This window comes from Felis catus, chromosome B4 (assembly GCF_018350175.1).
Source record: "Felis catus isolate Fca126 chromosome B4, F.catus_Fca126_mat1.0, whole genome shotgun sequence".
NCBI classification, from domain to species: Eukaryota; Metazoa; Chordata; class Mammalia; order Carnivora; family Felidae; genus Felis; species Felis catus.
The window spans coordinates 49,703,008-49,718,384 of record NC_058374.1 but is presented as its reverse complement, the minus strand read 5'-3'; the positions used below and the strand labels follow the sequence as shown (position 1 = coordinate 49,718,384).

Genomic DNA, 15,377 nt, shown 5'->3' with positions numbered 1-15,377 from the left:
TAAAATACTTCAACTTAGATTTATGGCATCAATCTGACATGATTTGCTAACTTGTTCCTTCTTTACCAATCTAGAATATTCTCTGCTTACCCTCCTGTTCCCTCTGGCTTTCATTTCTAGTATGTATTGTATCCATAGCCATGTGGGTTATAACATTCTTTCAGAACACATCACAGTGGAAGAAAGTCTGGGCTCACATTATAAGATACATGTGCTCTTGTACTGGCTTCACATAGCAGCATCCCATTGTGATTTTAAGGTCTCCCCATTTTCTCTTATCCTTCATCCCTCCTTAAGACATGAGCCCTTTCCCAGCTATTGCTGCTCTTTACTAAGTAATTTCTCCCAATTATTATTCTTCTCAATTCATCAGCTATTGCCTGTAGGTTAATCTAGACACCAAAAGGAGAACCTAGTCACTTGCTCTGGCATCAAAAGTACTGTTTGTTGCGGTCTCCAGGCTCCCTGTTTCAGATCCACTTGTTCCAAGGATGCCCATAACCACTCAGTGACCAGCCTCAAAGTTTCAACAGCTAGGGGTGGCTGCAATTATGTAGCCAGAGAGCCAGAAGCCCTTAGAGGAGTGAAGCACCCAAATACAAGTCCTACTACCTCTCCATTTAGCCTGTCTGGCCTGTAGGCATTGTGCTACACGGGGTGAGAAATGCAGTGGCATGAAACAGGTTGCTGCTATCCTGAAAGAGCTTAGGGAATAAAGTCACAGACTGGCAAAATCTGAATAATATAAAAAATATGGGGACATATGTTGGCTTTTAACCAACATTTCCAAACAATCAGTTAGGAATCTTTCAGTTTTTAAAAATGACAAAAAACTGACTTTGGTGACTGGAACAAAAAGGGAAGGATGGTAAAAACTCGGATAACTGAGAAGAGATTGGAGGAACAAGCTCAGAAAAGAGACAGGAAACAAAGACAACAATACAGAGCCAAAAACAGAACAATGCCAGCATTTAACAGCAATAGCCTGGCCAAGATGTCACAGCAGCTGCTGCGGACAATGACACCACCACTTAACCTAACTCACTCGGAGCCTCAAGTTCCATATAAAAGCATCCAAAGCCTGAACTATGCATGACTGTGGGCGGCAGGGAAGAGGAGAGATCCATTCCTTCCTCTTTGCGCCTCCCTGATGGAATTGCCCAACACTAAGAGGACAGGAGTTAGTCGCTGGAAACTCAAAAAAATTATAAATTTCTATGACAATGGTCAGTAAGTTTGGGACATGCTACATGGGTTAGTTTCTCTTAGAGATACATAAAGCATTTAGCACATTAGCCTCTACAACGAAGCCCCACAGGAAAGAAAGACTGTTGGATTTTCTTTAATTCAGCATTTCTCAAACATTTGACCACAAAGGCATTTTCCCTGTAACATACACCTACCACAATGGCTGGGCAATAAGTCAAGTTCAGAGGAAGGGAAGGTCAGAGTCAGTTCATCCAGCTGGCTAAAAAAAAAAAAAACCTCTTAGTAAATAAGTGGAGATGAGAGATTGACCCTAAAGCAAAGGTTTTCAGTCTGGAGACATTTTTGGTTGTCACGGCTTGTGGTAGGAAAGTGACATTTGCATCTAGTAGGCAGAGGCCAGGGATGCTGCTAAGCATCCTACAACGTACAGGACAGTCTCTCTCAGTAGTGTAAGTGCCTGACACTAAGCTTTTGATTGCTTAGGCATCCATTTCAGGACATCTGTCCTGAATAAACACATCAGCAGCTATATGACACTGCTGCTAACAAACCAAGCAACAAGGAGCTAGACAGCCCCCCCACACGAAGGTCCCTCTCTCAGAGAGCCCTGAGTAACCTAGACAACCACCTGAGTCACCTTGCTTCCCCTTCTCATGCTCCAATTCCTGCTCTTTTGCTTTAAATTAGCCAGTAGAGACACAGCCCACAAAGCCCTAGACACCCACCCTGAGACCCTAAATAAAGACACAGGTCACCGCTTGTGCACGCACACTTGCTCCCTCTCTACCTGAAACTACACAGTGCGGCCCTCAGGTGTGCCATGTACTCTCCAGGACCTGTGAGTAATAAGTCTTGATCCTCAAAGTTCCCTGATGATTTTTGCTGAAGTGTGCCCTGCAGCTGTGACAAGAACAGGAAGAGGTGGCCCACCCACAAATAGGAGCCCCGGTAGGGGAACTGTCTATGGAATTTGCCACAAATGACGTACCCAGGTGGGCACTGCGGGCATTCCTAACCAAGGCCACTACCAGTAACAGGCTCAGGACCAACAGCGCGGTCCAATAACAGAGAGTAACTGGCCCCAAACGTCAATAGTGCCAACGCTGAGAAAGCCTACCCGAAGGATGGGCAGGATTCAAGAAGAAAAAAGTGGAACCTCTGAAGGTTTAAGGGAAATAGAGTGTCAGGAGTAAAAGCAAGTTGGCTCTACGTGATTCACTGTGGCTTATTTGTAAAGCTTCTTAAGTGCCAGGCTAAGGAGTCTAGAGCTGTGCTATCCAATCAGTAGCCACTGGCCACATGTGGCCATCCGAGCATCTGAAATGTGCAACAGTCCAACTTGAGATATGCTTTAAGTATAAAATACTCAGCAGATTTCAAAGATTTAGCACCAAAACGAATGCAAAATATCTCTGTAATTATGTCTTGGTATTGATTATACACTGACAATATAATATTTGGGTTGAATAAATATTTGGTTAAATAAAAAGTTATTAAAATAATTTTCACCTGTTTTTTACCTTTTATAATGCGGATTCTAGAAGACCTTAAATTACTTTGTGTTGCCCGTTGTATTTTTTTTTTTAATTTATTTACTTTGAGAGAGAGTGTGTGAAAAAGAGGAGCAGAGAGAGAAGAGAGATAGAATCCCAAGCAGGCTCTGTGCTGTCTGCACAGAGCCCAATGCAGGGCTCGATCTCACAAGCAGCAAGATCACAACCTGAGCCAAAATCAAGAGTCATACACTTAACCAACTGAGCCACCCAAGCACCCCGCACATTGTATTTCTATTAGACAGCACTGGTCTAGACTTTCTCCTGTAAGTGATCAGAGCCTCTGAAGATTTCCAAACTGGGCTGTAACAGAATCAAAGAAGTATTTTTTAAAAATAATCAGCATACAGAATATGTCCCATAGAAACACTTACACAAATACACAAATACAAATATGAAAAGGTATTTATGATACTATTGTTACAAGGGGTACCAAGATCCATGACTGGTTCAATCAAATATAGCAGATCCATAAAACAGAATATGATCCAGCCATTAAAAAGGATGAGGTAGATCAGTAAGTACTGTCATGGAAAACCGATCATGGTGCATTACTCCGTGAAAATAAGCGACCCGCACAGCAGTGATTTTCTAAAATAAAAATGTTTACAAAAACAACAATACAAGTATAAAACATATCTCTGTTGGTACATGTGCAAAAAAAGTAGACTATATACCAAATTGATAGGAGGGTTTCTTCTCTTCAGAGCTAGAATTATATAAAATTTCTACTTTCTCATGTTGCAGTTCCATAAAACTGAAAATCTTTACCAAGTGCAAGCTTTATCTTACTGAGCAGTAAAAACAAGCTACATTAAACTCTTTTGAATTACGAGGCACACAAGCAGGAGTGTGCAGGACAGGTGGAGAGAGACTACAGTAGGTAAACCAGTAAGGTATCTGGTACTGTAGTCCAGACATCAGCATCGTAGGACGCCTCCCTGGGGCATTTCACACTCCAAACCTATTGTGACCTACCTTGCCACTGAGCTCTTCCACAAACCCAGCCTGACACGGCTGTATGATGCCAGGTGGAAGGGATAACATCAGAATGCCACCATTACTGCTCCCGTAGAAAAGATCACCAAAACATTAGCACCACAGGCCACCAGACAGAACCTGATTATTATATAAATCCTATATGATACTAATATCACACCTGGGTGAGACAGGCCCACACCGGCCCACCCATAGCAATGCCCTTCTGCATAGTTAAAGAGTCTATGGGGCCAAAGGTCCAGACTTTCCCTGATACCACATTCTCTTTCCAGTCCATGTGCAGGTACACAGGACCCCAGAATTCCTGGACCGAATGGCATTAGACCTGCTCACAGAGTGTTATATAGGGGTCTCCGTGCCAAAGTCGATAGCTTAAACTTAAGATATGAGACAGATCAGGGACTTTGCTCCTAGAAAGTATGGTTGATACAAATCCGTCAATGGATTACATTTATTCTTTCATTCAACTAATACAAAGGGAGTACACACGATGATGCCAGCACTGCTTGAGGCTCTGTGGATTCAGCAGTGAATGAAAAAACAAAATCCATACTCTCACAAAGCTTCTTCTAATGAGGTAAGACATATAAACGTATAAATATATGTTGAACACGTTATGGAACATATGTTACATAGGATAAGAGAAAGGAGAATGCAGGGATGGGCATGCTCAGGGAGAATTTCTGGTATGAAAACAACGGAGCAGAGCCCCATATTAAATAAGGAGGTGAGCAAAGAGACCATCAACCAGGGGAAACAGTGTTGTAGGCAGAGAGCTGAGCAAATGCAAAAGCCCTAAAGCAAGAGCGAACATGTCATGTTTGAGGCAAAGCAGGGACACAGGTGTAACTGGGGGATGGTAAACAAGGAGGACTGGGAGTGGCAGAGATAGTGGTCAAAGAGGCAGGCATGGACCAGGTCATAGAGTAAAATGTTCTCCACACTGAGAGCCATGACCCATGGACATGTCATGAAATCAACTTTGTCAGCTACAACCAGTATTTTTTAAAAAGAAGAAACAAAATGGAAAACATCAGGACACCTTATATACAATACAGATAAGGGTCATGTACAGACATTTTGTTTCAATTATACATATGTAGGCATGTACTACATGGCTGTAATATAAAGTACATGGCCTGTTGTGAAGCATGGCCCGTAAGGTTTGAAAGCCCCTTAAGAAGGACTTTTTCAGCACAGAAAAGACTTTAGATGTGAGACAGGAAGTCTTCAGAGAACTCTGTGTGGAGGAATGAAATGATCTGATTTAGATTTACATTTTAGGAGGTCCCTCTGACTGCTGTGGGGAAGCCAATAGGAGGCTAATGCAAGCAGGTGGTAGCTCGAACCAGAACAATGGTAGTGGGGAGGAGAGAGCGGTCATAACCTCATCAGTCCACTGACTGTACCATTTCAGTCTTCACACTTTGCCTTCGGACAAAGAAGAGCTGCCTATTCTCTGGTGCCATCTGGAGAGTAAACAGTCCAAGAAGAGTTGGTATTCTAGAAGCAGCTGGAAGGTTCACAGAGCACAAAAATCAAGGAAGAATTCCTTCTGCGCAGTACCCACAAATACCCTCAGCTAAGTCTCTGTGTGGAAAGTTCACAGACTGGAACAAACCATCAGAGCTGATCCCTCTGCATCCACGCTCTGACCACTGGAGTAAAATCAAATACTCAGCACAATCAGGTCCATCTGCTGAGCTTCTGGTCCTCACTAGATTCAACCTGTCATCCTAATTGGCCCAGGACACACTCAGTTGACACTCCCTGTCCCATCCGGTTTAGCATTGCTTCCATATTTCATTGTTTTAATAAATAAAATATGGGCATGTGGGTGGCTCAGTTGGTTGAGTTTCCAACGTTTGATTTTGGCTGAGGTCATGTTTCCAGGGTCGTGGGATGGAGGCCCACAACAGGTTCCGCACTGAGCACAGGGCCGCCTTGGGATTCTCTCTCTCTCTCTCTCTCTCTCTCTCTCTCTCTCTGCCCCTTTCCCCTGCTCACATACACTCTTTCTCTCAAATAAAAACATAAAATAAAATTTTTAATGAGCAAAATAAACCAGGCTGGGTTTCAGAGACCCCAGCTTCTACTGTATTCTCCAGTAATCATGTAAGAGGAAAGTGTAGTGAACAGAGATCTCACTCGAATATGTACTTCACTCTGTAAAGAGACCACAATTCGACTCTTCCCCCATCTTCCAGACATAACAAAACTAACACTCCCGGAATGCAGGACATTCACTGAAAACTGAAGGTACTTGGGACATCTGTGGCTACCAACAGCTAACTCCTTCCAGTCTTGGGAGGTGGTAGGAGAAATACACAACACTCTTGTGTCTCTGCAGTCATTTGAATCTAACCGGCCAGTTGTGCCCTGGCCTGGGCCCAAACCCACAAGAGACACAGACACACCACACCACCAGTCAGTAGGGCATGAGAAGTGTGAGAAACTACGTTAGGCAAATAAGGAACGTGTATGGGGAATATCTAGATTCCTAGAGGAGAACGAACTGAAAGCAATGTTTTTGTCATTTTTTACATTCTGTAAATCTAAAACTATTTAGGGTTAGTCCTTTTTAGTTTGAAAAAATCTATTAGCAACAATGAGCTCAAAAAAAGTATGCTTAATGAAATATTAAATTCTGAACTTCCATTTCTCCGAAAAGCCGATGATCTGTAATTTGCACAAAATGCTTTTCAACGTTTACAGTGTGCCAACATAGCTCTACAGAGATGTCACTCACTCTAAGACCCAAATCTGCTAAAAAGCATCTTTATACATACTTCAAAAATTAGCAGTTATGTTAAGAAGCCTGTGCTTAAAGATGGCTTTTTTTTTTTTTCAACGTTTATTTATTTTGGGGACAGAGAGAGACAGAGCATGAACGGGCAAGGGGCAGAGAGAGAGGGAGACACAGAATCGGAAACAGGCTCCAGGCTCTGAGCCATCAGCCCAGAGCCCGACGCGGGGCTCGAACTCACGGGCCGCGAGATCGTGACCTGGCTGAAGTCGGACGCTTAACCGACTGCGCCACCCAGGCGCCCCTTAAAGATGGCTTTTTAACACGGCCTCAAAAGATGCAGTTCCATAAAGTTCTGAAGCATGACTTTCCTTTTAGATAAAATGAGTATGGATGGTCCCCAAGTTACAATGGTTCAATTTACAATTTTTCAATTTTACAGTAATGCAAAAGCAATATGCATTCAGTAGAAACCATACTTCGAATTTTGAATTTTGACCTTTTCCCAGGATAGCGGTATGTGGTAGGATCCTCTCTCATCATGTTGGGCAGCAACAGCCACAGCTCCCAGTCCGCCACGAGATCAGGAGGGTAAACCACCCATACGCTGACAACCCCCCTGCACCCATAACAACCATTCTGTTTCTCGCTGTCAGTACAGGATGTAATACATTCTATGACTACTTGAGGGGCACCAAGGGCCCTGAGGGGCACCTGGGTGGCTCAGTGGGTTGAGCGTCTGACTCTTGATCTCAGCTCAGGTCACGATCCCAGTGTCGTGGGATCGAGCTCTACATATGGCCCCATGCATGGAGCTTAAGATTCATTCATTCTCTCTCTCTCCCCCGCCCCCACACCTCCCCTGCTCACTCACTCACTCTCTCTCTCAATAAAATAAAATAAAATAAAATAAAATAAAATAGGCTTTGTGTCAGATAATCCTGCCCACTTGCTAATGTAAGTGTTCTGAGCATGTTTAAGGTAAACTAGGCTAAGCTATGATGTTTGTTGGATTCATTGTATTAAACGGATTTTCCACTTTACAAATATGTCCAACGTATGATGCGTTCGTCAGGGCGTGACCCCACCATATGCTGAGGCAGATCTGTACTCTAAATACTGCTCATTTTTAATCCAAATTTCCTAGCGTATGTATAAGAAGTAGAGCAGTGGTTACTAAGTTGCTGGCTCTAGAAGCCTAACTTCACAAACAACTAGAAAATACCAGTTTTATATCAGAGTCATGGGTGCTTCAAAGAGAAAATGTGTTAAATTAATTCAAGTATTGGCTCATTTTAAAAATCAAATTTATCAAATCCAAGAAAAAAAAATTTAGAAGTCTGTTTTGTTGAAGGTAAAACATCTGACATCATGGTGACCCCCACTGTAAATTCAGTTAAAGAGGATGGTGTTGAACACATCATTATTTGATTTTGCAACGATAACATGGGTACAAATTTTGTTGGAATATACTATTATGATAAAAACAATTTTCTCATTAAATTAAGAAATCTATGGAGCAGAAAGATACCTGGATATGGATGTGACAGACACATAATTTACAGTTTCATCCAAATAAACTTCCACATTGTAACAAAGTACAAGCTGTAGCTGTCAAATTTTAAATATTTCATATACACACAGAATAAGTGAACTACCTGATCTTTCTGAGAAAGCTGATGTTTAATTAAAAATAAATACTTCTTCCCGGCAGTATGCACATTCTCTTTACTGATCATCATCAGATGAATATTAGAAATATTCATCTTACTCTTGGAAGAGCAAGAACTATTTTGTCAGTCAATCGAAGCTGATGTACAACTAGCCCTAAACTATTCTATAAACAAGACCTTTGCATGGTTTTTGGCTTTACTGTTTTTCAAAATCAGTTGAAAATCTTTATAAAAAAAAAACCTGTTAAATAAATAAAACACCAAAAGCCTCTAGCTTTTGAAACTTAGTGAACCACTAGCATGGGTGACAATTGTTTGTAAATATTGCACCCAGGAAGACACTAAGATTTATCACTACAAAAGTAAAGACAAAATTTCAACAAATTAAATGAGGGCATTTCAAGTAGTAAATAAGGTGCTTAGTTTTAAAATTCTAAAGCTGCACTTTGGAATACCACAACTTAATCTGTTTTGAGTATCTACTGCTGTAAAACAAATCACAACAAAATGCCATGGCTAAAATCAGCAACTCTTTTATTATTTCTCCTGATTCTGTGGGTCAAGTGGAGCTGGGACGTGCAAAGTGGTTTCACTCATACACCCAGTGCCTTACAGAAGGCAGCTAGAAGACTGGGCTCTGCTGGGACACTAGATGGCCTTCTCTTTCTCCATGTAGAGCCGGAACCTCTCCCTCTCCAAATGCCTTCTCCAACAGGGTAGCTGAACCTCTTACAAGGCAGCTCAGGGCTCCCAGAATCATAGAAACAGCCAGTAAAGCATCACTTCTGAAAAACTATTGGTTAAAGTGAGTCAAGGGCAGCCCGAATCAATGCTGTAGGCGACATGAATCCCAGATTCATATTTGAAGACTAGTTACCATAAATTTCTATTTTAAGTTGGTTACACTTATATTCTGTACTGGAAGGAAATGAAATTGAGAAGGTTTGAGATTTTACAGTATTTAGATTTAGCAAAACATTCCAAAGAATCTTAAGCAGAGACATCTTATTTGACAAGTTCTGTCTTATCAAATTACATATTATTTTGTTTGCGATGGAGGCAAAAATACATTAGCTGTGAAACTATTTGTGACAAAATATTTATGCATTTCAGTTTTTAAAAAATGAGAACTGAGAACACCCTCCACTTACAGAATTTGCTATAAGCTTACCAGATACCTCACCATCTGTAGAGAAAGGATGTTCTCAATTAGAAATAATATGTTCTACAGAGAAGAATCAATTGAAGGTGTCAAGAATTTCAAATTTAAGAAAAAATAAAATGCAACTTTAAAAAAATTAGTGAACATTGTAATTATTTAAAAAAATATCAATGATAGGGGCACCAAGGTGGCTCAGTTGGTTAAGCGTCTGACTCTTGCTTTCAGCTCAGGCCATGATCTCACTGTGAGTTCAAGCCCCACATTGCTGTCAGTGCAGAGCCTGCCCAGGATTCTCTCTCTCTGCCCCTCCCTCCACCTCTCAAAATAAAAAATAAAAATAAAAAACTTAAAAAAAATACCAATGACATAATAGATTGATACAGTTAAGAAACTGGTTAAAGCAGGGCAATAACTCAACTTATGTTGCTTTATAATGCTGAGGTAATTAATACGAATACATTTTTTGGCTTTGATGTACATTAATATATTTTGTTTTAGAATGAATTGTTTTTTAAAAGTTTTTAAATAGAGCTATTTACTCTTGAATAGAAGATCCACTAAAATATAAAAACAATGTCAGTTGATAAATATTTTTTAATTATATATCATTTAAAGTATTTTAGCACCCCTTTTCACTGTCTAAAGTATCTAGCTTGCATGCCAGGTCACCCCAATCAAAAATCCTACTCTACGTCAGCCTGGGAACTTTCCCAAGCCTTTCAATCACAAAAGCTCCCTCTGGACTCCACTGGAACCTTAACAGATAATATACGAATACAATTCTTACCTAAATCAGTCACTAAGTATTTAGGTGTTTACTATGCATCAGGCACAGGCATGTAATCTAGTGGTTATGTTGGATTGTTTGTTGAATTGTCTATTCAGATGCTGTCAACAGGAGAAGCTTCCCGAAAGCCAAGAGACTCAGACCGTTTCATTAGTATACAAATTTCTACCTCCCCCACCCAGCTCCCCATCACTGCACTTAAGTGACACACAGCCAATCATCAATAACATTTGAGGAATCAATGATAAACACAGAGATTATAGAGAAAGGGGACTGGCAGTTTGGGGAAGCCTTGATACACTAGAACACAGTATTTCAGCCATTCACTTAACCAAGATTCATCGCATAGCTACTATCTGATGAGAAATCTTTTGTGGAAGAAGTGTTAGCATCTGAGGGGAAGGGAGAAGAAAACTGTAGGACTCAACAGCACAAAGAACCAAATTATAAACCACATCACTTTGCCACACTTAACGAAATAATTGATACAGGCAAGCTCTGCTGGGACACTTGGTGTCCTTCTCATTCTCCATGTAGGGCCAGAACCTCTCCCTTTCCAAGTGCCTTCTCTAACAGAGTAGCTGAACCCTCACAAGGCAGCTGAGGGCTCCCAGAATCATAGAAACAGCTAGGAAAGCATCACTTCAGCTGCACTCTATTGGCTAAAGTGAGCCAAGGGCAGTCCGAATCAATGCTGTAGGAGACATCAATCCGAGACCCGGATACAAAAGACACTGATTGAAAAGTTTGTGGCGAACTAGATATTCACATGGTATGAAAGTATCACCTCATACATTACTTGCAGGTCAGAAGGGCAAGCTAGAAGCACAGAATTGGCCAATGTAGCTGCAATCTCCTTAAACAAATGATCAAATTTAGTATCACTGACAGCAGGATTACCAGGCATTCATTATGAGCCTCATGATATGACACAATATATTAGCATCACTTATGAAGTAATCTTACCAGAACTGAATCTCAATCTAATCAGATTTTAAATAAGTGATTGCTAATTTTATGTATCAACTTTGGGCCATGGGGTGCCCAGGTATTTGTTCAAACATTATTTGTGGGTGTGTCTTATAAGGGTGTTTCTGGATGGGATCCACATTTGAATCAGTAGCTTGAGTACAGGAGGTTGCCTTCCCCAGTGTGGCTGGGCCTCATCTGATTCGCTGAGTAGAATAAAAGGCTGAGTAAGAAAGAATTCTGTCCACCTGACTGTCTTTGAGCTGGAACACTGATCTTCTCTTGCCTCCGGACTTAGACTTAGACCAGAACTTACACCACTGGCTCTTCTGGGTCCCAGGCTCTCAGATTCAGACTGGAACTTACACCATCTACTCACCTGTCTTGGACCTTTGGACTAGGACTAGAAGTTACAGCATCGGTTCTTCTGGTTCTCAGCCCTTTATACTTGGACTGGAACTGTACCTTGGCTCTCCTAGGTCTCTAGCTCACTAATTGCAGATCTTAGACTTCTCAGACTCCATAATCATGTGAGCCAGTTCCTTATATTAAATCTCTTAATCTGTATCTGTATCTATATTCATATACCTACTACTGATGCTGTTTTTCAAAAGAACCCAAGCTAATGTATGACTTCCAAGTTAAAGGAAATACAGAAGAGAGAAAAATAAGTTAAATGACATCAGCAGGAAATAATCAGATAAACAAGTTAGATAATCTCAAATCATCAAACTCATGGCAGTAAAAGAAACAAGTGCTGCTCCAGATGAAGGGAGACAAATACAACAACGGAATATTATGCATGGTCCTTATTTAGATTCTGGCTTGAACACATCAGTTACAAAATACATTTGGGTCCAACTGGAGAAATTTAAATAAAGACCTGGTATTAGATAGTATCAGGGAATTATTTCAAATTTGGTTATTGACAATGATATTATGATAGTGTAAGAAAGTACCTTTATTCCTTAAAGACATAAATGAGTATTCACAAATGAAATGTCATGATGTCTACAATTTTAATTTAAAATATTTCAGAAAAACATTGCCAAAGCACACTGTAAACCATTAATGACAGTTGCGTCTAGGTGACTGGTATCTATGGGTGATTTTACATTAGTCCTACTTTTCAGAATGTTTGAAATTTTTAGTAATTAAAGGAAACTATAAACAAAACCAGGCTAAAATAAATAACATAACGAATAAGGGAAACCATGATGGTCAGCCTCCAAAATTGCCCCCAGTGATTCTTGTCTCCTGGTATTCATGCTTCTTCCACAATGAACAGGACTGACCAATAAGATACTGTGGAAATATCAGTGTGTATTTTCCAATATTTGGCAATAAAAGACATTGTGGCTCTTGCCTTACTATCTTGGATCACTCTCTCTGGGAGAAGATAGATGCCACATCACAAGGACACTCAGGCAGCCCTAGGGTGAAGTCCACATTAACAAAAAGCTGAGGGCTCTCACCAGCTGCCAGCACAAACTTGCCAACCATGGGAGGGAGCCACCTTGAAACTAGATCCCAAGCTCCAGTCAACATTTAGGTGACTGCAGCCTTGGCTGATAACTTGACTGCAACCTCATGAGAGACCCCAAACCAAAACCACACAGCTAAACCACTCCCAAGTTTCTGACGCACAAAAATTATGAGCTAATAAATGTCTATTGTTTTAGGTTGTTAAGTTTTGGAGCCATTTATTTCATAGCAATACATAACATACAAAAACCAATATGAAAAGTTACCAATAGTAAACAGTGTCACAAGTATAAAATGGCAAACTAAAAGTTTTTTTTTCCCCACAACTTTAAAACGTAAGTATTTCACACTCCACCAATATAAACATATAAATCAAACCATACCAAAACTCATTTGTATGTGTCTATAGAAACTATACATTTAAGACTAGTACATCTCACTGTGTGAGTGTGTAGATAGATAGATAGATAGATAGATAGATGGTGTCTCACAGTCTGCATGCATGTTTGCATCATCTTCCCACACACACACACACACACACACACACACACAAATTCATATGTTGAAACCTACTCTCCAGTGACAGCATTTGGAGGTAGGGCCCCTAGGAGTTGAATAATCATGAGAATGAAGCCCTTATGAATGGGATTAGTGCTCTTATAAAAGAGGCCCCAGAAAGATCCCTTGGCCCTTTGCCATGTGAAGTTAACAGTGAAAAGACAGCCATTGATGGAGAAGCCAGTCTTCATCAGACTCCAAATTTGCTGGCACCTTGATTTTGGACTCCCCAGCCTCCAGAACTGTGAGAAATAAATTTCTGTTGTTTATAAGCTGCCCAGTCTGTGGTGTTTTTGTTATAGCAGCCTGGACAGACTGAGACATATTTCCATTAAATTTATTTTTTTATTTATTATTTTTTTAATGTTTATTTTTGAGAGAGACAGAGACAGAGTGTGAGTGGGCAAGGTGTAGACAGAGAGGGAGACAAAGAATCTGAAGCAGGCTCCAGGCTCCAAGCTGTCAGCACAGAGCCCAACGTGGGGCTTGAACTCACAAACCGTGAGATCATGACCTGAGCTGAAGTCGGACACTTAACCGACTGAGCCACCCAGGTGCCCTTCCATTAAATTTATTTTTAAAAAAATAGTGAAACTCTGGGAGTTAAATAGCATAGTGATAGACACCCATGTTTTTAAATTCAGCCTAATTTATTTACAAAGCTTATCTATTTTTTGGCTTTTCAAAACTTGGTGTCCCTCAATTGTGTTTCTAAACTGTCTTCCAAAGAGTTCCATTAGCATTGAAAATATCATGTGCTATAATAAAACTGGTGTCAACTGATGTCTGACCTCTCTGGGAGGTCAGCTTTTCACCATGCACTGTTTTCACTATTGTTTAAATATGTTCAAATCTATGAAAAAAGCAATACTTTTTACTCTATTGGCATTTTCTTAAACTCTTAAGGGAAGCATTATGAAAAGGTTTTTCAGAAACCAAGTATTTCTACCAGGTTCCCAGTATGAAGCATTTCATTAACTATTTCAAAGAACTCTTAACCTCCCAGATTGGAACTATACAGTTTTCCTCAGCAATCCGCATATCAAAGCTGTTTGAGAAATGTATTCTTGGCTTGAATCGAGAAGTCAAAGAAAGAGGCAGTTAAAATATCCAGCAGTTTCCCACCTATTTCATTTTTAATTTACTATAGTTCCAAGTGAGTTTACTGTAAAACTTCAACAGTACAATGGTAATAATCCAAACCCAGAAGCTATCTACTGGGGCCTAATACTAGATTAGCAATGATGGAAATTCATAAGCACATGGGGTATCAGCTCTGGGTACACAGCACTACCCGGGAAAAAAGGAAATCTCCATTCTGGCTCTGTGATATGGGTCATCATTGGATTTGAAAATGGGAAAACAGTTTTTAAGAGAACAAACTGAGGGTTGATGGGGGGTGGGAGGGAGGAGAGGGTAGGTGATGGGCATTGAAGAGGGCATCTTTTGGGATGAGCACTGGGTGTTGTATGGAAACCAATTTGACAATAAATTTCATATATTAAAAAAAAAAGAAAATGGGAAAACATGGACAACTGTTTATGAAGCATTTACTCTATGACAGGCCCTCAACAGGTATCTTATAATGTTTTATCATAGTATAGCTGATTAGACGATGTGTCTTCTGTGATAAACTTATCCACAGGCATCATTCAATTAATCTGAACATCAGGCATGACAGTGCAGAACAAGGCAAGAGACTGGGTTCCAGCTCCAACTCTGTCATAAGAAGAAGACTAGGCATCCAGAGAAGGGTTCAACAAGCCAGCTCATCATAACAGATTAGCAGACATTAACTACAGGTCCAAGAGAAGGAAGACATTTCAAATACTGTGTATAATGTGAATGAAGACCAATTCAGGAATGGTTATAGCCTGTTACCAAAACAATCACAAAGGCAAAGAGGTGTGTTTGGGAATAAATATGTGGTTGCATAGGTAAGGTCACGTCATAGACACAAGACACTGAAATTCAGACACAAGACACTCCAGACTTAAAATACTGGACCACTGTTAATTTATTTAATCAGTTGGTATATATGATAGAAAGGAAAAAGGGAAAAACTACAGTCAAATTTCTCCCAGTTCTGTAGAATAAACACTTACTTCTTTAAAAACCTGGCAGGGAAAAACTAAAGCTTAGTTTAAAATGGTTAAAAGAGGGGTGCCTGGCTGGCTCAGTCAGTACAGCGTGTGACTCTTGATCTCAGGGTCATGAGTTTGAGCCTCACACTGGG

At 40.4% G+C, this 15,377-nt stretch overlaps 1 protein-coding gene across 2 annotated transcripts in view; it reads right to left on the bottom strand.

Moving 5' to 3' along the window:
* DERA (deoxyribose-phosphate aldolase) overlaps positions 1-15,377 on the bottom strand; it is a 118,146-nt gene that overhangs the window by 74,224 nt on the left and 28,545 nt on the right. Inside the window, exon 3 of one of the 2 annotated variants that reach the window (XM_045061440.1) lies at positions 1,404-1,468. The exons of the other annotated variant lie outside the window; for it this stretch is intronic. Coding sequence (XP_044917375.1) covers positions 1,404-1,468 — 65 coding nt within the window. The remainder of the gene's footprint in view (positions 1-1,403; positions 1,469-15,377) is intronic. 2 annotated transcript variants of the gene reach the window in all.